This window comes from Pyxicephalus adspersus, chromosome 5 (genome assembly GCF_032062135.1).
Source record: "Pyxicephalus adspersus chromosome 5, UCB_Pads_2.0, whole genome shotgun sequence".
Classification (NCBI taxonomy): Eukaryota; Metazoa; Chordata; class Amphibia; order Anura; family Pyxicephalidae; genus Pyxicephalus; species Pyxicephalus adspersus.
The window spans coordinates 117,949,379-117,976,074 of NC_092862.1; the positions used below are offsets into that span (position 1 = coordinate 117,949,379).

The 26,696-nt window shown below is 36.1% G+C and overlaps 1 protein-coding gene across 1 annotated transcript in view; it reads left to right on the forward strand.

Annotated features, from left to right (window-relative positions):
• The first annotated feature begins 282 nt into the window (after positions 1 to 282).
• Positions 283 to 26,696, forward strand: part of DLEC1 (DLEC1 cilia and flagella associated protein) — a 36,913-nt gene continuing 10,499 nt past the window's right edge. The window contains 27 exon segments of the mRNA XM_072412559.1: positions 283 to 332; positions 2,382 to 2,499; positions 4,172 to 4,312; positions 4,573 to 4,729; positions 5,503 to 5,613; positions 7,067 to 7,263; positions 8,230 to 8,450; positions 9,462 to 9,546; positions 9,681 to 9,768; positions 9,878 to 10,051; positions 11,280 to 11,416; positions 12,390 to 12,482; positions 13,545 to 13,635; positions 14,282 to 14,444; positions 14,526 to 14,712; positions 15,276 to 15,334; positions 16,336 to 16,510; positions 16,932 to 17,025; positions 17,693 to 17,823; positions 18,689 to 18,847; positions 19,683 to 19,822; positions 20,246 to 20,399; positions 21,040 to 21,147; positions 21,729 to 21,853; positions 24,493 to 24,678; positions 25,571 to 25,638; positions 26,012 to 26,163. Of these exon segments, the coding sequence (XP_072268660.1) occupies positions 2,413 to 2,499; positions 4,172 to 4,312; positions 4,573 to 4,729; positions 5,503 to 5,613; positions 7,067 to 7,263; positions 8,230 to 8,450; positions 9,462 to 9,546; positions 9,681 to 9,768; positions 9,878 to 10,051; positions 11,280 to 11,416; positions 12,390 to 12,482; positions 13,545 to 13,635; positions 14,282 to 14,444; positions 14,526 to 14,712; positions 15,276 to 15,334; positions 16,336 to 16,510; positions 16,932 to 17,025; positions 17,693 to 17,823; positions 18,689 to 18,847; positions 19,683 to 19,822; positions 20,246 to 20,399; positions 21,040 to 21,147; positions 21,729 to 21,853; positions 24,493 to 24,678; positions 25,571 to 25,638; positions 26,012 to 26,163 (3,483 nt within the window). The 5' untranslated portion in view covers positions 283 to 332; positions 2,382 to 2,412.

The following is a 26,696-nucleotide window of genomic DNA, read 5'->3' on the forward strand; positions in this document are numbered from 1 at the left end:
ATTTATTTAAAAAGTCAGTAACATGTTATTATATGCAAACTTGTTGTGTAATGTTATTGTTTACTTTATTTAAAAATTTCAATAAAAACTTTAAAACAAAAAAAAAATCAGTTGCAACTTGTATTCTATTCCACAGATGCACTGGTAAGGAAAGATGAACAAGCAGTATACAAAATATCCACTAAGAGGCACTGTGTTCCTACATTACGCAAGTCTCATTGTTCCTGTTAGGCCACTGTCCTTCCACGCCTCCGTTGTCATAGTAACTGCATGGACGCGATAGAGAAGTGTTGTTCTTTTGTGTCCCCAGTACTGAGAACTTCACAAGAAAGGTGAGTGGAGTCACGGCTAGTGAAACGGGGTTCTTAGCAAGTTGTATTTATATATTCAAGGTAGGGTGTCCTTTCTTCACACGTGTGTATATGTATTGTGTTATATCCCTATGTAATGTACATGTGCTGCATAATACGTTGTCGCTATATAAATCCTGTTTTTTATTAATATTATTATTATTATTATTATTATTATTATTATTATTAATAAGAAAAAACCATTACCACTTTTAATGACTCAACATGAGCCAATTCATACTATGGCACTATTCTGTTATAAAAAAAAAAACAAATTGTGTCTTAATATTGTGCCCTGCACGCCACTTTGGGCAATTTCTAAGTAAGCAAAAGTTAATTTGAATTAATTCATCAGAAAAGATTGCTACGGCAGGAATTGTAGGTGACAACCAGAAGATGTTGCTGCACTGCTGCATGCAGCTGCATTTTCAACATGGTTCCCATCCTCTCCTATTCAATATAATTGTATAGGTTGGGACTGAGGTTGAGCCCACAGCAGAACATTGTACCACAGGTCTCAGATGGCCCTAAATTTAAAGCGGAAGTAAACCCAAAATAAAAATCACAGCTACCTTCCAACTTAAAACCAATCCTGCAGATTATTATCATTATTATCATTATTAGTAATATCAAACAGGATTTATATAGTGTCATCATATTATGCAGCGCTGTACATTAAATAGGGGTTGCAAATGGCAGACAGATACAGACAGTGACACAGGAGGAGGAGAGGACCCTGCCCAGAAGAGCTTACAATCTAGGAGGTAATAGAAGTAACACACAATAGGAAGGGACATATGGAGTGGTGGGAAGTAGTGACGGTTTCAAAAGACAGGAGATCAGTCGATCAGTCCCGAGGTTTCTTCCATCAGGTCCTGCGTCGTCCCGATATCTTTCTTCCTGCGTCACCCAATCTTGTACTGTGCAGGCACGACATCAGGTGATGTAGATCAAGAATGGAAGGGGTGGTGCTGTACCTTTTTTTTTTTTTTTAAAAGGGTATTGCACCTAAAAAAAACACAAACTAAATTTTTACTTTAAATAAAAGGGTTGTCTACCCTTTTATTTAAAGTAAAAATTCTGAGTTTAGGTACGCTTTAAATTAAAACAAACTAGAACAACTCCTTGAACAGAATTACAGCCACCCTACCCTGTAGGATTGTGGTGCCTACCTAAAAAATCTTGATTTGACAAGAGCAAAAAAAAATTTGACTGCAACCCAAATTTTATATAATAAATTATATTTTACTGCTGAAATACCTTGCAAAAAATGGTTAACATTGGCCTGAATGGGTCTGCTCATTGTCAATTATTTGATGGGCGGCAGGAGACAGTAGCGTTGTAAAGTATTTACTTGTTGCATGTAGGGCTCTATTTATAAAACAGGGAATGCGACATTCCCTCATTAGAATCAATTACTGCAAAAAAAAGGGTTAGCGCACGTACCATCCCGGGACGCTAAACTTACACGCAGCCATCTTTACCGAATTAGTTAAAACCCCCCCATCCAAACTTGCCGGCCTTCATAACGTGATTAATATTTTTGATATAATACATACGGGAACTAAATGTTTAAAAACAGTCCTGGACCGGGACAAATAGGTAAAAAAAGTGAAAAAAGAGAAATCATTCTGCTGGGTTTTTGCAGCCATTTCTATACACCTAAAAAATCTAGCAGTGACAGATTCTTACCACTCCTGGGCACTTCTGGTGGAAGTAGACATATGGGGCAGTAAACCCCGTGGTGGAATACTGATCAGTCAGCAGTGCTGCTCTCTCTCCTCCTGTCTAGATATGTGCATATAGCAGTGACCAATGGGCTCTGCTCTACTTCCTCTCCCATTAATGCAGAACTAGAACTACTGGGAATGAATGTTTGCAAAGCCAGGTTAACTAAGCTGTGACCACCAACATCAGGGATGCTTCATCGGTGTGAACTGCCTGGTTCTTTTTAGTGATAGTGACTCAACTTTACTCAACACTTTTCTTTACGATGTAGTACTTCTATAAACGTTTTTTGCCTTGTTCCAGAAAACTAACAGGTACTGTACACAAAGGCAAAATGTCTACCGAAGAGGATCTCAAATCGGTCACTCTGTCTCCAGACCCTGCCATGTACAGGCCCAGACCATCATCTGAGAAGACTCAGGTAAGCTGGTTTATTGTAAAAGAAGGATAATGTATAAACATGGAGATCAGCTAATTTCACCAGAAATAACTTACAGGTCAGTGAGGACGTCTGACATATACTGTAGCCAGTAGGCTGGAAAACAGAAAGGAGTGGAGTACACATCATCATCTTCCTCTATAACATTGCTTGGCAATTAAAGTGCATGTAAACCCTGAGATGAACTTATTATATTTTGTCCCTTTTGGTTATATAACACTAACTTATTACTTAGTCCATAGTCATGTCACTAGCTGTCCCTCAAAGGGGCTCACAATCTAATGTCCCTACCATAGTCATATGTCTTTATCACAGTCTAAGGTCAATTTGAGGGGAAGCCAACTGACCTAACCACATGTTTTTGGATTGTGGGAGGAAACCCACACAAACACGGGGAGAACATACAAACTTTAAGCAGATAGTGTCCTGGCCTAGATTAGAACCTGGGACCTAGTGCTGCAAAGTACTAACCTGGTATAGTGCTGCCCCAAAGTGTTTTGCTCTGATGACTGGTACAACTTTAATTCGATGAATAGGAGAGGGCTAGGTTAACTGTGGTCCTAATACACAAGGATGACAACACTTCTGTTCTATATATACACTGCAGTGCATGTCTGTTGTCATCCTAGGACAGGAGGTCTTTTGCTGAAAGAATGCAGAAGTGGCTGTGCTTTCAGGGACTAGGAGAAGCCTGCAGGGGGTTATTATTTAGGGTTAGGAGTTCTAAGGGGTTTACTTTAAAGCTAGATGCAAGAACACATTTTTATCTATGGATGTCCAGGTTTTCCTGGCTTCCACTTGTGATTAATTCTATATTGTTTGTTCTCTTTTCAATTTGCATATTCCAGCATAGTTTTGTATCATTTAAACATCAGGTTATATAATATTATAGGCTGTCTCATGATAATATTGGGGTTTTTAAAAATGTATTTATGGGTTAGGGCAGGTCTAATCCCCCATAACTTACTGTGAAAATTTGACAGCTGGCAGCACTGAGTGTTAGCCCTATTTATTCTCTATAGAGCTGCCACTGGGAGAAGCTACATGTAGCGTCTCCTGAGAGGCAAGGGTTCCCTGGCTTGAGGAAGCGATAACCACATCACAACCAGTCTGCCAGTGTGAACATAGCCTTAGGGTTCTGATTTTAGTATAATATCTCTTGTTCAATAAACATTTACATCTTTTACAAATGGTAAACTGCGTTTTCATGTCTTTATATGTATATTGTGTTTAAAGTATGTCCATGTTTATGTATAGCATAATAGCATAGTTTATGTATAGCACATTTTAAGCTGGTAAATGGCTCTAGCATCTCACTTTATGTGAGAAATGTATTTTCTTTTTTTATATTCTTTTTTATATAATCATATAAAAACTTGATACTACTGATACTTTGACAATATTTTAGGTAATGTTTAGGTTTTACTTATGTCTGGTAATTTTTGGAATTTCAAGTTTATGTGCACATTTTCTTTGGGATTTTTTTTTAATCTACAACATTAGTTGCACTCAGTATTTGTTTTTTGCAATTTTTTTATAGCTTCTTTTTATTTAGGGAATATTTTGGAGGGATTTTGCATTTAAATTCATCTGCATTCTGTTTCATAATACAATGATAAAGCATTCAGATGATTGAATGTTCATTTATTTTTAGGACATTTCCCATTTGTTGACAAGCCTTTTCAAAAATGTATATACTGGAGAAATCATTGGTAAAGATACAGGAGCGAACCTGATCCGGTCAAAGGGAGGTGACAACCCTCATCATCAGAAGTTTGTGGAGGAGCTGCAGCAGGTAGTTACTGTTTAGTGTGGAATCATACATTGACCTCTTGTTATGTATATTAAGCAGATGTTTAGGCGGTCATACATGTACCAATAAAAGCATGCATTGTGACAGTTTTGAACAATGCTTAGATGGCTGTGTAGAGTTTCACTGGGTTCTTGGAACAAAATGACATGGGTTCCAGTACATGCAATGTGACCCTCTCTCACACAGATTTCTAACTGTAGCATGATTTCTATACAGTTACTTTGTTTTTGCTGATGCCTTAGATTCATGCAGAATATGATCGCAGAATGGCAGAGTATGATATGGTGGAGCGCCACATCATTCAAGCACGAGCACGAGCCACAGCAGAGGAGGAACGAATGCTCAACTGCCTGAAGAATGAAGCAGATAATATGTACCAAAACCTGGGTTTACCTCCTGGTAGGATCAGTGCTTACCCCTTGGGTCTGATTAATCAAGCTGCACATAGCATGTCAAAGGTAGCATAATAAGGATGTCTATAATAGCGCATATGATAATATCACTTGATCTATCTAAAAGGGAAAAGGTTTATTGTTATATGAGCATGTTGGTACTTGAGCATGGATTTTTTTTCCATTGTGGTCCTATTAAAGCATTACTTTCACATGCAAATGTATGCTATGGAATGGCCATTGCTGCACACACAATATTGGCAATATTATGTTAATTTTCAGATTGGTAAAGACACCTTAATGTTAGTGCAGAGCCGCCTACACATAGGCCCTGGTTTAATAAAGTTCTCCCAGGCTGGGGAAGATACACTTTCATCAGTGAAGCTGGGTGATCCAGCAAACTTGGAATGGATCTGGTCCAGGATTGAAAACATTTGCTAACAAATAGCTAACAACTTTTAGGAAATCCATTCCAGGTTTGCTAGATTACCCAGTTTCACTGATGAAAGTGTATTCTCTCCAGCCTTGGAGAACATTAATAAATCAGGGCCATAGTCTTTATATCATGACCTCTCACATTTCTGGCGTTGGGGTCATGGGAAATCAGCTCCATTTGTACTAAGGCAAAGGACCGCTGCCATATAAACCATTACCAAAACTTTAGGTGTTATTGGGATCAAATATTACCTACATCTTTTGTAGCACCATTTCTTTTCAGTATCTGTCCAATTTCTATGCATATCTAAAACTGTTTCATATAAGTCTCTGTTTGCTTTCCAGTTGAGTCATGCTTCAGATGGTGTGTTGATAATGATCTGCTCAGAAAACATAACCTCATTGCTCCTGAAGACTACATCACTGATGTTCATCCCCATAGCAAGGCTCCTAAAGGTATGTGCTGCATCAGTCTTATTGAAGGTGTCACATTCGCCATAGAAGCCTTTGTATCTACTGTGGGCTTCATAGGTCTCAGCAGTGTTGTTGCCATATTTAAAATACCACTTGGCTAAATGCATTTGCCCAGGAACTTTTGGTATGTGTTATTTTTTTTTTCTTAAATACAACTTGTCAAACATTTTTATTTTAAAAAAGTTGTGGCACAGAGGAGGCACCGTGTCTAGTATACCCAGGAAATCAGGGAAACTTCTGATATTACCCTATATCCTGACTTCACTTAGTTAGTAAAGGTTGAATTGTCACCTTTTGGACTACCACCCAACCTCACAACCTGCCAATCTCCAATTCAATTATAATTCTAACTAATGTAATAGCTGACATTTTGAAGACTATTAATGTTAAAAGGTTTAAGACGTTAGTTCTAAGTTTTATTTATTTAGTTTCTAGGGACATGTGCTTTTTTGAGGAATAAGAACTGTCCCTATATCTGATATATACAGTAGAACATCAGTTATCCAGCACACACGGGGAATGGCCGTTTCTGGATAAGTGTAGTCTCCGGATAACTGAGGTTTCCTTTTCTCAGTCATTCAGCACTAGACTTGAATGGGTGGACTTGTCTCTATTCACTCTAGTGCTGAATGGCTGAGAAAAGGAAAACCCTGATGATGCTTCAGCCGTCACCAGGGTTTTCCTTTCCCCAGCCAATCACGGAGCAGAGCAATCAACTGAGCCTTGCTTTTCTGACTGCTCTCCTTTCCTGATTGCTCCCACAGCCCTAGCGGAGCTGTTGCATGTGGTTTTGGATGCAGAACCTGCTAGGGCTGCAAGGGCAATCAAGAAAGGGGAGCTGTCAGCAAAGCTCCGCTGATTGCTTAGCTTCGTGATTGGCTGAGGAAAAGGACTTGTCCCCATTAATTTCTAGTGCTGAATGGCTGAGAAAAAGTAAACCCTGATGACGGCTTAAGCGTCATCAGCGTTTACCTTTCCTCAGCCAATCACAGAGCAGAGCAATCAGCGGAGCTCTGTTGATTGCTGTTCTTTCTTGATTGCTGTAGAACCCGGTTATCCGGAACTCAGATCTCAAATAACCAGATGCCAGTTATCTCAGTTAACTGGGGTTCTACTGGATGTGTATATATATATATATATATATTAATATTTTTATATATATATATATCCACCATCTTTTTTCAAAGCTACCAACATTCAGCATGATTGTTGGTACCAGCAGCTACCAACAATCATGCTGAATGACATGCCCCCGGCCCAATGTGACAGTCCCGTGGCCTGGGCTTTAACTCTATATACTTTTTTTGGGTGGTTGACATATCACATACACAAAATAAAGCCAAGGTGTAGATATGGTAGGAGAGTGATTTCAGACTCTTGTATTCCAACAGGTTTAGTCGCTAATGTCTATCAATAACAATGTTTTCTATTTCAGGCTTCCCAGAGCCCTCATATTCCAAAGAGACATATAGTTTTCATCAACACATTTCCAGAAGCCCTGTGGATGATGGCTACTATGATCCATCAGCTCCAGACACAGAAATAAAGGGATTTATAGAAGCCTCTTCCTCTAGCTTAACATTATCATCTACCTGTGATGCTGAAGAACAAAGTCAGAGGAAGTCAAGTAAGGTAACTTCTACTCAGTTACTTATTTTATATTTAATGGATGAAGAGATTCCCACTAAAATATACAGGGTTTGCTAAATGAAGGGACAAGTTATACATGTCTTTTTTGTCTTGCAGCTGAAAGATAGACAGGCATGGGTTAAAATTTAGGAGCATACTTGTAAAATAAATATATTAATTATCACCAACTTTAGAGTGGGATGTTTAAAGTGGGATGTTCATTCTTATCACTGTTATACAAGATGATGTACAAACATTCTGCAATTGTGATAATCTAGTATTAAAATAATATACCATTCTTCATTCTTCAATATTTAGTTATAGTATTGACAGTCCCAAACAGTTTTGGTTATTGGTTTATGTGCTGTATATATTACTTTAAACATAATATGACTAATATTTATCCTTTTTAAGGGATTACAATAAAAACTTTTAAAAAAGTTTCAAGAATTCAAGTCATCTTCAAAAAGTGCAGGTTATCATTTAAATTATTACTGCTCAAATAAAAAACACTGATCAGTTTCAAAGTCCATTTTTTGCATTCTTTACATTTATCAGAACCTTGTATGAAAAGGTGAAAACAAAAGTGAGACAGTCTCAGTCAGTTTGAAAAATTGTATAAAATGTAGAGATCTGGCTTTTGTTGTGGGATAAAGGGCCTGGCCTTCCCTATGCTACCATACTGTGATATTAAAGCCTACATTTTGGATAGTGTGAATAAACCTAGGAACCCAAAAATAATCTCTCGACATGATAGCTTCTAAATATACTTTACACAGAGAATACGGGTCATTGTGAACTTAGTGCTATTTTTACTTTAAGACAATGGAAAAAAACTAAATATTGTTTGGATACCTTGGGTAGCATACAGAACTAGACAGAGTCTAGACAGATTATTCTGACCATGTGACAATTTGTAAAGCCTGGCACATTTGGATCTTACTTTGAATTATATTAAATTCTTTTTAGAAATCTACACAATCAAAAAAGAGATTACGAAAGACAGAGATGAGTGCTGAAGACAGGGAGGCTCAACGTGCTCAGTTGGCACAACTAGAGAGGAGGCACAATTTCCTGAAAAACCCACGCTTTTTACCACCAAACAGCCTGCATGGAGGACGGTCTTTGATTCTACCTTCGAAGAAAAGAGAAGCATTAATATCTGGAAGAAAAAGAGTGATTGAAGAACAGTAAGATGTTATTTCAGTGTTATTATTATAATAATAATAATAAACATGATTTATAAACCGCCAACATATTATGCAGCGCTGTACAATAAATAGGATATTAAAAACAGGTTCAGTAAAGGAGTAGGTGAGGCCTAAAAGTTGTTCCATTTTCTTGTGTAAAAGCAGTACCATAAATACATATGACACCTATTAGCCAGTGTCTAGGGCAACAGGGTAAAAAGAACGCACATTTATAAGTATTTGAATTTTGCCTATCTGTCTATCTATACCAGGGGTCGGCAACCCACCGCTCGGGAGCGGCGTGCGGCTCTTTAGCCTCCTTGTTGTGGCTCCCTTTGGCCGCCGACGGGAGATCCATGATGTTGGTATCCCATTCCTCTCTTAGACACTGCGGAGCAGGGGGATTCCCCTTCCAGTGTTCTAACAAAAAAATCCTACTGTGGTAAGCTGTGGTATGTTTTGCTACTCCAGACTATTTTTCTTTAGTGGAACAGATGGCAAAATGGCTCTTTTGATGGTAAAGGTTGCTGACCCCTGATCTTTACTAACTGACCTTGGTGTTGGTGTGAAGGGCTGGCGGCTACTTGGAACACTTTGTATAACAGGCAGTTACATCCTATTTCCCAGACATTTCATGATTGTATCTTGTATATCACTTTGTAACTTCATAAAAAGTAGATGGCATACTTTCTGCAATTTCTTAGTTTTTTTTTCATATTTTTTAGAAGAAGTAAAATGTATATTGACAAAATTGATTTAATATTTGTGTTATCATGCAGTTTAACAGCAGTGTATCTAATAAAGTGGTTGGTAAGTGTATGTAGTTTAGAGTTGGAGGCCATACTTATCAGATGTGTCTTCAGATTGACTCTGGTATATATATATATATATATATATATATAACTTGAAATATATAAAGTACTTTATTTTGCAATAACTAACTGAATAGAAGGGGTATTATGTATAAATTAAAATACTAATGTAAAACTTTTTTTCTTGTTTTATAACTAGTGATCCAAATGAGCCAGTTCCAGTATTTCTAGCTAACCCACCTGTTATCATCTTCCCAGAATATGAGATTGGACAGATATATGAAGTGAGTGAACATATATTTTTAATAAGCAAATTTTTTTATGTGCAATTGTTGCACTTGGTTGATTTTGTTTTCACTAGAACTAGAGAACCCTCTATGAAATGTAACTGATTTAACTTCTTTTTGAATACACAAAGATGACAGTGGAGTTGAGGAATATGACAGCATCAAGTCGTCATGTAAGGATCATCCCTCCTTCCACACCATATTTCTCTGTTGGGCTTGGTAAGTATTACATTACCATTATTTGTATATCCTATTTTTATGACAGATCGAGCTGGTTTATAAGGAAATATCCTTTCCACAAACTAATGTTTTATATTTCTGTTTCTAGGGAAATTTCCTGGAGAGGGTGGAATTGTAGCACCCGGTATGAGCTGTCATTATACAGTGCGGTTTGTTCCTGATTCTCTAGCTGACTTTGAAGATTTTATATTAGTGGAGTCACAAGCACCATATCCTGTTTTAGTCCCTATTGAAGCAAGGAGACCACCTCCAATACTGACATGTAAGAAATGGAATTATTTTTGTGCTGTACAACTCTTACTGTAAGAAAACATTTTATTTTTTGGAACAAAGGACTCTGGAAATAATTCTATTTGTTTAGAGACATTGATTGTTTTGCTTTTATATATAGGTAATTGTTACAGGGCTTTTATTTGTTGAGGTAAATTTTGTTTCTCTGTTACCTATGTTCTCATTGATTGTTGATATACTATATGGCCAAATGTGTATGAACACCCTTCCAAATGACTGAGTTCAGGTCTTTTCTGTGAGAGATCAACTGGTGATGCTACAACATACATACATACATACTGAGACAATTATGTGCCACCAGCATTGTGTTAGTAATTTGGGAATGGTCTTTTTTTTGTTCCATCATGACTGTGCTTCTAAGTCAGCTCCATGTGGACATGGTTTAATAAGTGTTGTGTGGAGTAACTCCAGTGACCTGCACATACCCCTCTACTAAACCGTTATTGAACACTACTAGGAATAATTGCAAGCCAGGTCTTTAAATTAAAATAACTATTGTTTTGACCTCATGGGCAAAATTGTCCACAAACACACTCCAAATTCCTGAAATAATCTTTTTAGAACCTTGAAAACCCTTGTAGCCTCCAGTGGAAATCAAGCCCAAGAAGTTCATGTAGGTGTAGTGATCAGATGTCCACAAACTTGTGGCCATATATTGTACTTTTACTGTCCTTTCTGGAAATCAAACAGGTAGTGGGTGGTAAAGAGAAAACACTTTTAGTATAGAAAAGTTAGTTATCACCCCTGTTGTGTGTGTGTTTTGTTTTGCTGTAAATTATCTAGTTGAGAAGATTCCTATTTTTGTGTAGTCTCTGGATCAGATGTAAAGGTAATTTTCCCAGTGGGTTAAAGGATTCAAAAACCTGCCAAAACCTCACATAGTTTTTTTTTAAAATTATTTATTTATTTATTTTTATTAGCAACCAATAAAAACAGACATTTACATAACTCAAACTGGTAAATACAAAAGACAATATCAAACAAAAACATGAAGGGGCATACAGTTTCATAGAAATAATCATATCTAATGACTTAGAGATAACATACAGTATGCCACATTATGACAAGAAAAAGAAAAAAAAAAAATTATACGCACACTCACATAGGTTTTAAATCTGCTCCACTCTATCCAAAACGGTATTTTGGCTTTAGGTATACTTTAAGTGATGTTGACTATTTGCTGTTGATTGTCTGAACAGTGCCCCAGATTCTGGACTGTGGTCCGTGCCTAGTCGGAGGAGTAAAGGTCTTTCAATGTCTCTGCAGGAATGAGGGGCTGAGCCGTGGACGTTTCTGCATTATGCCTAAAAGTGTATGGCCTCCAGCAAACTTTAGAGTAAGACTTTTTTACCTTAATCTTTTAAAATTTACCTTGTCAGATAGTCTATCATATCATGTAAAATTCTACTCATTGTGTTCTCCTGACTGACTCCCAAAGGGTTTGGTTAGTGTCATGTCTCAAACACTTAAATAAAGAAAGAAACCCAAAATTTATGGTGTCATGGATTAAATGTAACCATTAAATGTAACCACTTTAAAATGTTGACTGTAGCAACTGGTCTTCATACAGCTGCTGATTTCCTAAAACAGGTTAGAAACTAAATTTAACTTTAAAAAAATTATCATTCTGTATGTATTTTACTTACTGAAGCTTATGCATGTGGAAACAAAAAAGAGAACATTTGTGTTTTAGATCACCTCATTACCTGGAAAGATTGAACGAAATGTTGCAAAAATTAAAAACTAACATAGAGATCGATTTTTTTAATACCTAAGACAAGTCTATGTACATTCTGACTTTACATCCATACTTCGGAGCAGCCCATATATACACAAATCCATATCAAGACCTAAAACCAGTCATACAGATTCCTCTTCCAGACCATAGACCAGTCCATATACCCCTGCTGCTGATTGTCATGTGTCTCCCACAGTGCTGGGCAGGCAGCAAGGAAGCCTTGCAACCCAGACTATTCTTTTGGTTTGTGTCAAATGACAAGAAGCAGTTTGTATAGAAGACTTACCTGCACATGGGATCAATGCAAGATTTAGTAGTAACATTGAAACATTAGTCTACACTCATCTCATCACTGACTCATACATTCAGCAGCACTCGATGCACTGGTAATCGATTTTAACTGGTGCCTACATGGTCTGGTCTTGGCCAGTGAAATACTGTCTGGATGTTAAATCAGTTTGGAAAACACTGCTTTAAATTTAGCATGAACTAATAGAATGCACAGATAACTATAAATATATCAGTTTCCTTTCAGCTAAATCATTTAACTCTTGTATTATGTATTTTGAAGCGTATGGCAACCGGAGGATTTGTTGAGCAAGCACCCTTCGGAATTCACCCAGCCATGTTCGAACTGTATCCTGGACAGGAAACTGTTATTGAGGTTAGTACCTCTCACTTCAGTACTAATTTGATTTTCATCTGATCCTCTTTTTCTCATCTTAACCACCTGGGCGTTACACTGATGTCTAGATTTCTGTACCAAAAGCGTTACACTGTTTTTCATGAAATTTTTTTTTTAAATTTTAGACCTGTAAGTTACAGAAATATGTCTGAGCAAGGGTCTAGTAGATATCATGAATATAAAAAAAAGTTTGAAACACACAATCATGTAAAAAAAAAAAGTGCTTTTAATAAAATCCTATCCTATTTTTTTTGCATAGAAATTTTTGTTTATATTGTGGGCTTGTAATTCTTAGGATTAACTCCCGGGTATGATAATTATATTTATTTATTATATTAAAATCATAAATTATAATATAATACATAAATATAAATAATAATTTAAAACAATAATGAAATATTAGACAACAATGTAATCTAAAAATAAAATTAAAAATGTACTTTTATTTTTATTTCATGTTGTGTGGTGTTTTTGTACTGTAAAAACCATGTTTTTACATGGTTTTGTGAGGGGGGGGGATTTCCCTGCCCAGCTCACACAGACACAGACAGACGCTGGACGCTGCTGCTATTGCTGGCATCTCCGGAGAGATGCACAGCACAATGCAGGATTTCTGCATTGTGCTTGACATCTCACTGCAGATGCCAGTAGCAATAGCAAATCTTTTATTTCTGCTAGAGGAGCTGCGGACACTGGGTAAGTATTTGCTTTCAGTTGTAATCCGATTGTCATACAATGTATGACAATCAGATTGCAATATAACATTTGTTTACATTTAACCACCTGGTGAGAAAAGTTCGGGGTTAACGATAATTGCAACTTTTTTTAGCACGGAAAAGTTCGGGCTTAACGGTTGGGAGGTTAATAATCAATTGTTTTCTTGTATTTGGATTTGTATAGCACTTTGCAAGCTTTATGGCTTTGATTTATATGCAGTTCAATCTGATGGTTTGACTGATTGACTGTTTAGATTGATTGCATTAGGTATGGGAATATATGTAACTATAATTTAAATTAATCACCCTATTATTGTCTTTTTAGGTTGTTTTTTTCCCCACATCTGCGGAGACTTACAGCCAAGTTTTCACTATTGTCTGTGATAACTGTCAGGTCAAGGACCTCACACTAACAGGTGTGTTAAAAGAACTACCCATTTTTGCTAATTATATCACAATCCGATTAGCTTTTGTGGGGGTAATAAGCAATTCAGTATTACTATGATATATCAGGAGCACTTGGAGGGGGCTGTATTTACCATGTTGGGACTTGATAATAGCACAACTTCACAGACACTCCTGTAAAGGGCTTTCTTGCAACCCACTGTTGTGTGTCTTCCTATGACCTAAGGACACTCATGCATTAATGTACATTTTACGATTGTACATGTGACAATCTAGGTTTTGTAACACAACATATTTAGCATATTTGTGTATTATCAAACAGTTTATTTTGAGTAAGGTAAAACAATTAAAGATATTGCAATGTACTCTGCTAGAATCAATGCATATGGGAGGACCCCCAGACATTGTATGTTTTTACCATGTATGTCTTCAAAACCTTAAAATCTATGTGATTGTTCAGAGCAGGATTCCTTATCATTTTAGACTATATACTGCCTCTTCCATATACAGCTTTACATTGGGGATTATGATTGTCACAAACTCCGGCATTTAAAATAGAAACAAAAATGGTTAATTATAATATTGTTAGTAAGATATTAGCCTGTGTTTGTCTAATAAATTTCACAATTACATATTCTGTTCTCCTTTTGTTACAAGGATACGGACAGCTTGTGGGCTTAGAGCTGGTGTCTGTCAGTGAAGATAAAGGTACTTCATGTCCTAGTGAACCTACTGATGTCAAAGCTGAACATTTAATAACTTTCCCCAGTACAAATTTACATTCCATGATGCAGAAGTGCATTGTCATTAGAAACACAACGTAAGTAGATTTATCCTACATACAGCATGCTAATTACCCATGTCACTAATTTATATCTAATAGTTTGTTATGAAATATCAGGCATGTGGAGCTTCCCTTCTACTGGCAGATTATGAAGCCACAAGCTTTACAACCAGGAGAAGCTGTAGATATGGGGAAGATTGAGAACTATGTTGATCCAAACACAGCTTTCATAATTAGCCCTGTGCAAGGTATCCTGAAGCCTCATGAAGACCACACATTCACAGTGATGTACACTCCTAGTGAGGTATGCAAAAAGACTTAAATCCTTTGTAATGTAACATCAAATCTGTACGTGTAGTGCCTGAAATTACATATTTTAGTCTTTAAATTGATCCACTTGTATCCTAGGTCCTGGTTGTAAATTTAACCTTAATTTTGGCTACCAAGTCAAGAAAGAACATTACCTCCTTTGGAGACTATGCCTTATTCCTTTCCATTCAGCTGATCTATGCCAGATCTATGCCTTTTCTCAATACTGAAGCTTTAACATTTGACTTTGACATTAGGTGAGACCTAGAGTTGATAGGTGACAGGGCTTAATTACCTTTTACAGATGTTAAAGGGTCCATAGTTAACCTGGGCCTTGGATCTAAGTTGCTGCTGTTAAGAGACACAGGGATCAGCCTAGAGATTGACAAAAGATCCTTGTGCGTTAGCACTGTTGTTATATACTCTACATAATCTAGGTATGGTCCAATTCAATTTGAAGTGTGTACAAATAGTCTGTGTTCATGTTAAGAAGAAAAAAACAATAGTTAACCTTGGAATTAATAATGAATATATGTATTTTTTATTTTTTATATATAGCTAATCGAATATCATAGTGTGGCTCAGATGGTGTTAAGAGACATTCCAGTAAAAGCAAGGTAAAAAACTAGTTTCTGATAAAACCCATTTTCTATCTGAACAGTTGCTGGTGTATTTATGACAAAAATATAACCAAAGGACAATTGGTGCTCCAGGTGACCACAGTTGGTTAGTATTTTGCTATGCTGAATCTGAGACTCTAACAGACATTCCTCAATTGCAATCCAGCCTTTATTATCCTGATCCTTTTTTTGGACCTTATCAGAGGAGTCATTGGGATATTCATAAGGGGAGCTTTCACAGTTTGAAGTACAGGTGCATGCTTCTGACTGTGCCACATTCCCCGGTTCAAGCAATGTCACTTGCTACACAAACCAACTGGATCTGATTTATTTATCAGTGACTAAAGTATTATTTTTACTGAAAATGTTGTGAATGCTGAGCTGAAATTACAGTTTTCTCAAAGCTGCCTTTAGTTTAATTCGCTTGTCAGTGGACAAATATACATTTGAACTTGTTAGAAACCTGGGTAATGTCCATTCTTGCTCTTAAATGCATATATAAGGGGAGACTGGAGGGAGCAAGCCTTTATTGAAATAGGTTGAACTTAAAATAATTTGCTTATGTTTTATGTTTATAATGATGTGTGTTTTTACTGAAATCCTAATAATTAATTCACAGATATATGTATAAAGTTATATTGTACCAATGAGCAGTGTTCAACTAACACTTCAGTTTTGGAGAATTTTTGTTTTACAACTGTGCTTCCCTATAGATGTAGTTCAGAAGTCAGTGTGAGGACCCTTGTTAGGTAGAGAACAGTAAAGCACAGAAAGCTTTTTCATTACAGTTAAGTTTGTGTTTTAGGGCTCTTTCAGGCACATATCACAGCATTCAGGGATACAAGACCATTACGGTTAAAAGGTATACGATTTTATTAGGGCTATAAGGTAACCTCTATTTGTTATTACCCAGATTTTCAGATTTTGCATTCAATTACCGAAGTCGATATTAGTCATTGTAAATGTTGTTTTATGTGTACGTGTTTTCATTTTTTCAGTACAAATAAACATCCAATAGGCATTGCAGAACTGGATCCTGCACTGAATGATGTCATTGTCTTCGATTTGGAATTTAAAGGGACTACAGAGCCATTTCATATAGTTCTGGAGCCATATGCAATTATCTTTTCTGGAGAAAATTTTATTGACACTACTATGAGGAAGAAGTTTATTGTAAGTTGATTTTTTCAAATGTATTGGATGGTACATAAAATGGAATGCTGTCTTTTTTGTTTTAATTGATTGATTAATTATTAAAAGCATGCTAGAATAAATTGAATAAAATACATTTCTTTTTATTATCATAGACAAATGGTGACTAATTATAATTATGAAAAACATGGTCATATAGATCACCACTCCATACAAATTATGGATAAAAGATAATAATATTTGGGTCTACAGATAGTTCTGTCTGTAGAGTTTTATTAAAAATAAATATAAAAAAACTTTATAATTCAATTTTTTTCATTTTTCTTACTTAAATCTTTCAGCTGGGATACTGATTGTGAATTCTTAAAAATGTAAAAATAGCATGCATTGTTTTCAGGTTACTACTAAAATGACAACATATAAAAAATACTTTGTCTTGTAGATGTGGAATAACAGCAAATCCTCTATTCAGTTTGAGTGGGATAACATCACAGCTCCAAACATCATTCAAGTCGAGCCTCACAATGGGACCATAGGTATCTGTGGAATTCTTCTGTTTGTAAGGCAGTTTTGTGTATTATATTCCATTGATTATTGTGAAAAACACACATTTATGAAATACAAGGGCCATGAAGAAACCCTGGATCCATACTAATCTATGTGGTGATATTCCATACTGCTTAGGATCCAATGTCACTATCCCACCAGGTACATAACTATCCCTTTATGTACATCTGCATTGGTGACATCAGGGGTTCAGGAAATGCATTGCTTTCAATGCATGCAGCAATAATGTATGCTATGCTAAAGTTATTATTTTACTGGCTCTGATAAAGGGCTGGCAGGGAGGGATTTGCACAAGGCGGGCACGCACTGTCAGATTGGAATGTGAGAGGATTGGATGTGTAAGGAAATAAACATCTGGATCACATCAGCCACAGTATTGATGTGGCAAAGCCTAAGTTACATCACTATGTGGACTGTGGATCGTGCCACCACCATTAGATAGCATTGCATAGACACACAGTGGTGAGTCAGTGTACTAGTATTATAACGAAAAAGAAGTATATCCGCTTGTTTACAGTTTATTGTAATATATCCCAATTTACTGACTTGTGACCCCCTGTACCATGTGTATGTGTATAATGTTGCCAGATTCTCACCAGTGAATAGCCCCACTGATAACAATGTTCTCCATTTCAGAGACCAGTAAGTTTTGTGAATTTGAACTGATCTTTACTGGAACACAGACTGGATTCTTTACAGAGAATGTGAATTGCCACATTTTACATTCTTCAGAGCCCGTGGTGTTACACGTGGAAGCCAAATTTAAGGTTTTTATTTTGCTATACTTTTCCACTTCCACAGTGCATTGTTTTGCCTATGTGATATAGGATATGAAAGTATTCTTAGTGTTCTATTCATAAAGCTATCAAACTACTATGCACTGCAAGATTCCGTGGTGGAGAATTAATTACTGCCATTGAAACACTTGGACCTGAAAAATTCTTCACCAGAGAATGTTTCAGTGAATTTATATTCTCTACTATATAAATAGAACACTTAGTATGAAGTTGTAAAATATCTTTAATTCATAATTCATCATAGTATCTAAGTTTCTATTCATCATTAAAGTGTACATCCTTGCCAAGTAGTACATCCCTGGCATTTGAAAGCAAAGACCACATCAATGGCGATGTTGGTCTTCCTTATGGCTTGCTCATTGCAGGTGACAGGACATCAGATGCTATTCTCCAGGATGACCTTAATCAATCTCTGGGCTACCTCATAGATGAGTCCAGAGATGTGCCTAACTCATCATCTGTAGGCCAAACATAGAGTATGCAGGTTTGGTGATGCTGTTCATTCACAATTTGTTTGTTTTGGATTTACCGATATCCATAGATCATTTAGAAACATTTTCTCAAACTGTCACCGAATTGATGAGGTTTTAGCCTTTTTCTATGTCTAAACTATTTTACTGTCTGTTCTGCTGTTAGGGATTTTCTTCACTTCCTCTCCCAACATTCACTGTATTGATTTTTATTGTAATACACTGTTAATACACTGTTAGAAAAAACGCTCTATGACCTTTTCTAAAATAGTTTCAATATTCAATATTTTCTGTATTGTGTACGTTTGTGCAATTTAGCAAAAGCATATATACTTGTATCACTTTATTCTGTTATCCCATTGCAGGGTCCAGTAGTTTCAATAGCCATTCCATCACTTGACCTAGGACTCATAAAGCTAGGGGATAAAATTCTTAGCACCTTTACCATTGAAAACCTGAGTCCATTGGCTGCAAACTGGAAGATGTGTGAAAGCAGAGCCTGTCTTATGGACAGAGGAAAAGAGGTAATGTGTGTTAAAGGGGAATTTTTATTTATTTTATTTATAGCTTTTTTACACCTATTTGTGTCTGTGGGTATTTACTTTGTCAATTAAAGGGTGCAGTTTTAAAAATATAAAATGTACAAACATGGACAATCTTTATTAATCATTTTCAATCACAATTGGACAAACGAGTGCTGTACACAAAGCACTTGTTCAGTTCTATGGAAGCCACTTTAGGTTTTTTATCCAGCAAAATGCTGAAAAAAGTTAGCATCTCAGAGAGTAAAAAAGTTGTATTGTGTACCGTGTAAAACTTTGAACTATCTATTAATAAAAGGAAGGGCTTGAAGGTGTACAGTTAATAGGTTGCTTATGAATCCTTTTATCTTTCCATACCTATAGTTTTCCATCCAAGATCCAATACCTGATGATGTTATCTGAGGTCACAATGTACATGTTTATATGGCTACACTGAGCAGATTTCTTTTTCGCATGTAGGGTCGCTTTCAGAAGGAATTGCTGACACATTTTTTATACTCATTTGTATCTATTCATCTGGCAGGCATATACATCCTATAAAAAGCAAGCATTGCTTTATCACACAACAGAGAACACAAAAAAAAACATTAAAACAATCACAGCATCTGCTTTATACATGTGCAAATATTTAAGTAAATGATATGCATTTTCACAATGACAGGCTTAATGCTGCAAATGACTTAAGTAGCTTCCTGTTACTGCATTTTAATACATTACCCATTTAAAATGTAGATTAAAACAAAAAAGATTTTTAGCAAACTCTGCATTTTTCTTGAATCACAAATGTAAGTTGTGTATACTTTTTTGGCACCTGCAGGAGTCCCCATTTTTCATTACTCCAAGTAGTGGAATGTTAGCCCCTCTGGGTACAGCACAGGTTTCAGTCCTGTTTAAGCCTTTGACCTGTCAGAGACTCAAGACTGTTTTGGAATTGAATGTGGAGAACGGTGAAGGGAGGTAAGTGGCAAATAAAGAGCCAACAATGTTAATATTTAGCTGTCGTCTATAACTGCTATCATGATGCAATGCCCAAGAGGAATATGTCCCTGCCTATTGGAATGCAAACAAATTCATCTGTATAGGTTGCAGGCCTATTTGACCTATTCCTCCACCTTCCCTATGAGTCCACACTCCTATGCACCTCCTATTTGCTTTTAGAATCAGTGCTTGGTGCCAGTGTGTGAATGTAAAGGTTCCTTTTACTTCCTTTTTACTATAAACTTCACTTGAAATGACAAGGACATCCAAAGCATGTGAATACCAGCTACATTAGTGCTTCATTGCTTAATTAAATCAATGGGAACTCTATTCCCACAGCATCAAGGCTGCTGCCACCACATAAAATTACCTTTTCAGTTACCGCTTCTGTATTTATTCCAGCTACTTGCCAGTTGTTGCAGATGTGCAGGTTCCCCAGGTTTGTCTGCTTTCCAGCTGCTTAGTGTTTGCTGAGATCTATGTTGGAGTCCCAGCTCAGTCTACAGTAAAGCTGTTCAACCAAGGGCGTCTTCCAGCATCTTTTTCATGGGAGGAGGTAATTTTTTTATAATGTTTTATGCTATAGCATGATATAATAACCATGTCATAAAGAAACATTATTTACCAATAATATGGTCAGTATTTAACACTGTATGAAAGTATCCATTATTATTAACCTAATAGACATTAGGTTGGACCTAATAGACATTATAATAGATATTTTGTATGCATAGTGCAAAAATACTGTGTGGTAATACACAAATACCACACAGCAAACATTCAGCAAATTAACAACATTGTAGCATTGTTATATATTTAACTTTTGGTAAAGCATTCAATAAAATGTCAGTCCACCCAGAAGTAATCTGTAAGTTATAGTTAGAATCAGATTCTATCTGTCCTGTATCCCCTAATGCAATTTTTATAACAATTACCATCTAGTATAGCATAATAACTTCAGCACACCTTGTTTGTAATATAATACAATATAAAATAAAAGACCAGAAGGGACATTTTTTACTGTCACAGCAGGTACTGTATGCAGTGCTCATCACAACAATAAGATTAAACAGTACAATAAAGTAAAAGTTTAGTTGCATGTTTTAAAGAACTTTACATGGCATTATGTGAAATATGCAGATTGGATACACAATCTTCATCTTTCCCACCAGCATATCATTTTTTCTTGTCTGCAGATAAATAGTCATCCCAAGATATATTCGGCCACAGTAACACCGTCAAGTGGTATGTTAGGGCCTAATGAAGAGGCTGAGATGTGTGTGACTCTGACACTTCATACATTGGTAAGCTACCAATCTCAAATTGTACTTAAACCCAAACGCTAAGCCTTCTGTACACTGAACAATATTTGCTTTTCTAGTTTCTTTATTACCTTACATTTTACACAATCATTTTAAACAGTCCACCTAAATAAATTATATTTAATTTGTGTCTGAGTCTGATTATACAGAATGACTTGGTGGTTGTGTTATACGTATTTGGTTTATGGCATTTTTTTTTTAAGATCAGCTTTTAAAAAAAAACTGTAAAAGGTGTTGATAAAAACAGTTTGTCTGCTGTCAAAAACTTTTGGAGTATACTAGAATGAATGTACATTCTCTTATTTGCTAAGGTTCCCCCAAAAAATAGAAATTTCTGTACAGTTATGAGCACTTCAGTGGTTTGAAATTCTTGCTCCTAGCCCTTAGATAGCCTGGTTCTTGATTGTCAGATTGAACTGCCAGGGTTGAGTTCAGCTTTACATGGCCACCCATATTTTTTCTGGGCTTTAAGTTACATCAGTTACATAATCAGACACAAGCATAAATCATTTCATAAGTATTCCTGATTATCAAGCCCTTTAAAGTGTTCTAATGATGTTTAGGGTGAAATGAATGACATAGCTTTGTGCTGCCGAGTGGAAGACATGAAGGATCCTCTGATTTTAAATATAAAAGCAAAAGCCCAAGGATTGCATATCACCTACTCCCTGCCTACAGGAAAAGAGAGGTAAGGACTGGTCTTTCCATGTGTGCCAATAAATTATGTGTTCTTGACTGCACACAGAGCTTTCTCCACCAAGTAGCATGTTCCATTGCAAATAGACTGTATTAAATTGCCTTCATATATATTATATAGACTGATAGCTAAAGATGTACATAAATATACAGGAGCTGTTTATTTCCAAATAATGTGTTGATCTGTCCAACCAGTTCTGTGCGTCACTCAGTCCTGCCAAATGGCACTTTCTGGCAGGGAAATTTACCTGATTTTTCTCTGCTACATTTAATTCAAACACAACAACACAAAAAAGGCAGTGATACATGATATCATCTATAAATAAAATTTGAAACAATTTTTTAATAAAACATCACATTAAAACAGTAGCATTTATTCACCTAAATTCAAAAGCACAGCATAAAAACTTTGTCATCATATAGGTACAGTATATAATTCCAGATAAATGGGGAGCTCTAGTTGGTTTAATATTCTCTATGCATTTTGCAGAACTTCAGTCCGCTTCTTCAGGACATATAGAGGACCCAAAAATTACATTTAATTAAACTTCACCAATATTCTTCCAACCTCATTGCTCACCCCCTCCTATATATCACACAACATACCCAAAAAAGTCTCAATGGCTGCAGGGAAACTGGGGAAGCATGGAATCAGATGATGATTCAATGCATATTTATTGTTATTATTATTATTATTATTATTATTAATAAACAGGAGTTATATAGCTCCAACATATTACGCAGTGCTGTACATTAAATAGGGATTGCAAATGACAGAATAATACAGACAGTGATACAGGAGGAGAGGACCCTGCCCCGAAGAGCTTACAATCTAGTAGGTGGGGGAATTTCACACACAATAGGAATATATTCTGTGACAATTACCGGTACTTCTCCATGGTTACAATTTTAGTTTTTCATTTTCACCTGCATCTATCAAAGACTTTCCAGCCTTTGGATGTAACTTCAAATCTCATTTAAATACTTTAAAACATCACTTTCACTGCTCTTTAATGTTCTAATCAACTTCGATTGCATTCTCCCCAGTTTGTTTGTAATGGGTTCCTACATGCCTCTCTATTCCTCTGTTTTAAAGTATTTAAATGAAGTATAAAGTTTGAAGTTACATCCAAAGGCTGGAAATTCATTGATGCAGGTGAAAATGAAAAACTAAAATTTTTAATCATGGAGAAGTAATTGTCACAGAATGTGAATTGCATCATCTTTGATTTTATGCTTCCCCACTTGCCCTGCAGCCATTGAGAGTTTTTTGGGTATGTCGTGCGATATAGAGAGGGGAGTGAGCAACAAACAAAATGTAAGTGTATAATGTTTTTTAGTTGTAAAAAAATTTGAAAATGGAAAATTGAAATTGGAATAAATTTGGTGGAATATTGGTGGAATTTAGGTAAATATAATATTTGGGTCCTCTAGATCTCTTGAGGAAGCGTCCTGGGGTTCCGCAAAATGCTTAGAGAATATTATACCAACTAGAGCTCCCCATTTATCTGGAATTATATACCTATATGATGACAAAGTTTTTATGCTGTGCTTTTGAATTTCTCAATAAATGCTACTGTTTTAATGTGATGTTTTATTATGATATGTCATGATATATCATGTATCACTGCCTTTAAAGTCCTATGTTTTTTGGCTGTTTTTGTATTTGAATTGAATAAAGAGATGTGGTGATTTTCAACAGAATACCAGTTGGAAGAATTAATTTTCATATATATACTCTGTTACGTTTAGGCAACACATACAGGTACTATTTCTTCCCCATGTTGTGACTGCTTTCCTTTCCTACCAGCATGTCCCTTGTTAACAAATAAAAACTCCAACAAAACTGGTTGTATGTAGGTCACATAGTGGGCTATTAAGAGTCTCTGTTACTTAACCCATAGTGCCTGTTTTATAACCCTCCCAAATGGTGAACTTAGGTAATCCAACACACCTGGAATGGATTTCTGGAAGTCATTTGCTATTTGTTAGCATATGTTTTCAATCCTGGACCAGGTCCATTACAGGTTTGCTGGATCACCCAGGTTCACTGATAAAAGTGTATACTCTCCACCCTTAGAGAGCTTTAATAAATCAGGCCCTTAGTCTCTTTAAGATAAATAGGTAACAGGGATGAGGAAAATTTATAGGTGATTCATGAAGTTTCAGGTTATGTGTACCCCACCGTTAGCTTAAAAATCCATGTTCTGTGTTTTCATAGCTTTCATCAAATTTTTTATTGTCCCTTACAGCTGAAAAATACTGTTACATTAACTGGCCTGTGCCTAACATTGGTTGTATAATCTGTATGTGTTTTCATGCTATGCTGTGTTTCCATGAGATATTCAACAATATTCTGCTCTGGGGCAGAAGCTGATGTGACAGGTGACCATATACAATAAAATTCTGGCCAAAAATTTTAACACTGTATAAATACAAATAATAATTAACATTTTGATAAATATGCAATTCTAAGCTTGTTTCAACTAACATAATTTTTAAATGCAAAAGGTTAACAAAATGTTAGTTTTGGTGCCCACATGCTAAGAAGCCATTTTATTATGCACTAGTTAAAGAGACTATGAATTTCAACAACTATAATATTTATTAAATTAACATAACTGTTATTAGTTTAAAAGATGCAACTCCCTCCTGTCCAGAAGAACTTATGTTGGACTTTGGTTCAGAGGTGGTTCTGCAAAGCACAGTGCAACGGACACTACTACTTACCAATCACACTGGAATATCTGCTCCATTTTCAATACAGGCAGCATACTTTACTGGTTGTCCACTTCCACAGGTGTCAGCCAGCACAAAGTAAGTTTTCGCTTTTCATTTTTTTATCTTTTACTTTGCATCTTTTAGTAACCTCTACCAGAAGGTTGAACCTTTAATCAAAATTCAAAATTGAAAATCAATTATTAAAAGCTAGTTTTTGTCATTGAACAATCTCTTGATGTATATAAGCATAGATATACCCTTTGTGGTCTTAGTGTGCTTCTTCCATGATGTATAGAGATAGATAGATAGATAGATAGATAGATAGATAGATAGATAGATAGATAGGCACTCATGTCTCCAACCATTAATCTCCACTTGTCCTTTTAACAGCTGAATGATGGCATAGTACCTCTATGGCTGGTTTACAGAAAAAATCCCATACTGCTGTCATATGACTATTACTTATATATGCCTCAATCCCTTTTTCTAGGATGCCTCTTTTAGTATAGGAAATTATACAGCAAGATCAACTTATATATGCCTCAATCCCTTTTTCTAGGATGCCTCTTTTAGTAGAGGAAATTATACAGCAAGATCATGTTTTTTCGATAAATGTTTCATGGGCAGCACATAACTGTAGAGGTTGAAAAGTCTGACAGTCCCACAAAGTTTTTGGTTTGTGCAGTAATCATACAAGCTACATTGGAAACATATACGCCATTGTTCCACGGATTCAACTGTCTGACTATCTATTAGAATGGCAAAAAGCTATCAGGCAAAGTAGTGTCTTCCTTTCTTTACAAAGGTTAGCTATTGACAAGGTATAAAACAATCTAGTTTGCTAACATTTGATCTGTTTGTAGGTAGCTTCTATCAGGAAGATGGCCTGCTATGGTTTTTGTTACATCATTGCAGCTTTGGGGTTATAGTAAAAAAATTACTTCTGGGAATAAATTTATCTTTTAGGATTCTATTTTTTTTTTTTTAGTTCAACTGTATCCATCTTGCAACGGATGCCCAGGTTTTCAGAGCAGGCAGCCAGAAGAGCAGAAGCTGGTATGTTGTCTCTATGTGCAATGACATTTTACAGAGGCATTTCAATGATAAATAATAATGATATTGGGGTAACACATAGTCAACCAATGATCATTTTTATGTTTTGTTGTTGTATAGATATATTTCAATAATGTAGTTCCAACACATAAAAAAATTTAGATAAACAATGTAATAGGAAAAATGCATGGAATTCATCCATATTGCCTCTTAAAAGGTTAGTGTTCTCAAAACAGGTTTTTCAATACTACAACTGCCTGATTTCCTTTAAATAAATGTACAACATAAAACACTAAAAAATGTGTGATTTTAATACACTGTGACAAATATGTAAATGACAAATGTAAAATGTATGTAATATGTTGTATGTTTTTAGATAAGAGGGCAGTAATATTATCTGATCATAAAGGAGCTGCTTTTATTGCTCAGCCAAGCGTGGGAGTACTTGGACCTTTCCAGCAGATATCCATTGATGTGACTGCTTTTAACAATATGTGGGGAGAATATTCAGATCAGCTTGTCTGTACGGTATGTGAGTTACTGTATGTTTACCAAAGGCGTGAATACAGGAAATTATTTTGTGTGTGTTACTTTATGTGTACCAAAGACCTAAACACAGGAGATACATGCTCATGCTACTGGACAGTTTAACCCAGTGTTTCTCTACCTTTTTGACATGGCGGAACCCTTAAAATAACTTCAGGTCTTCGGGGAACCCCCTGCTAAGTCTATTATATCCACAGCTCACAGTAGATTAGTGTGGTGGTCAGTGTGCAGAATGCCTTTTACATTGCTGACTGTTGGGAGCAATGCCACCCTTACACACCCAAAATGTACATTGGTGTCACTTAAACTGACCTGGGGGACACAAATTGCTCAAGGAAACCCCAGCAACTTCTGGAGGAACGCTGGTAGCAGAAACTCTGGTTTAACTTGCTAGCAGTTACATTGAAACTGAGGTGCTGCAAATAGGATGATTCTTAAATTGCAGAATAGATTGAGTCAAAAAAAGTCTAGGATAATTTAACACTAGCAGTTCATACAGAAACCTAGCTAGACAG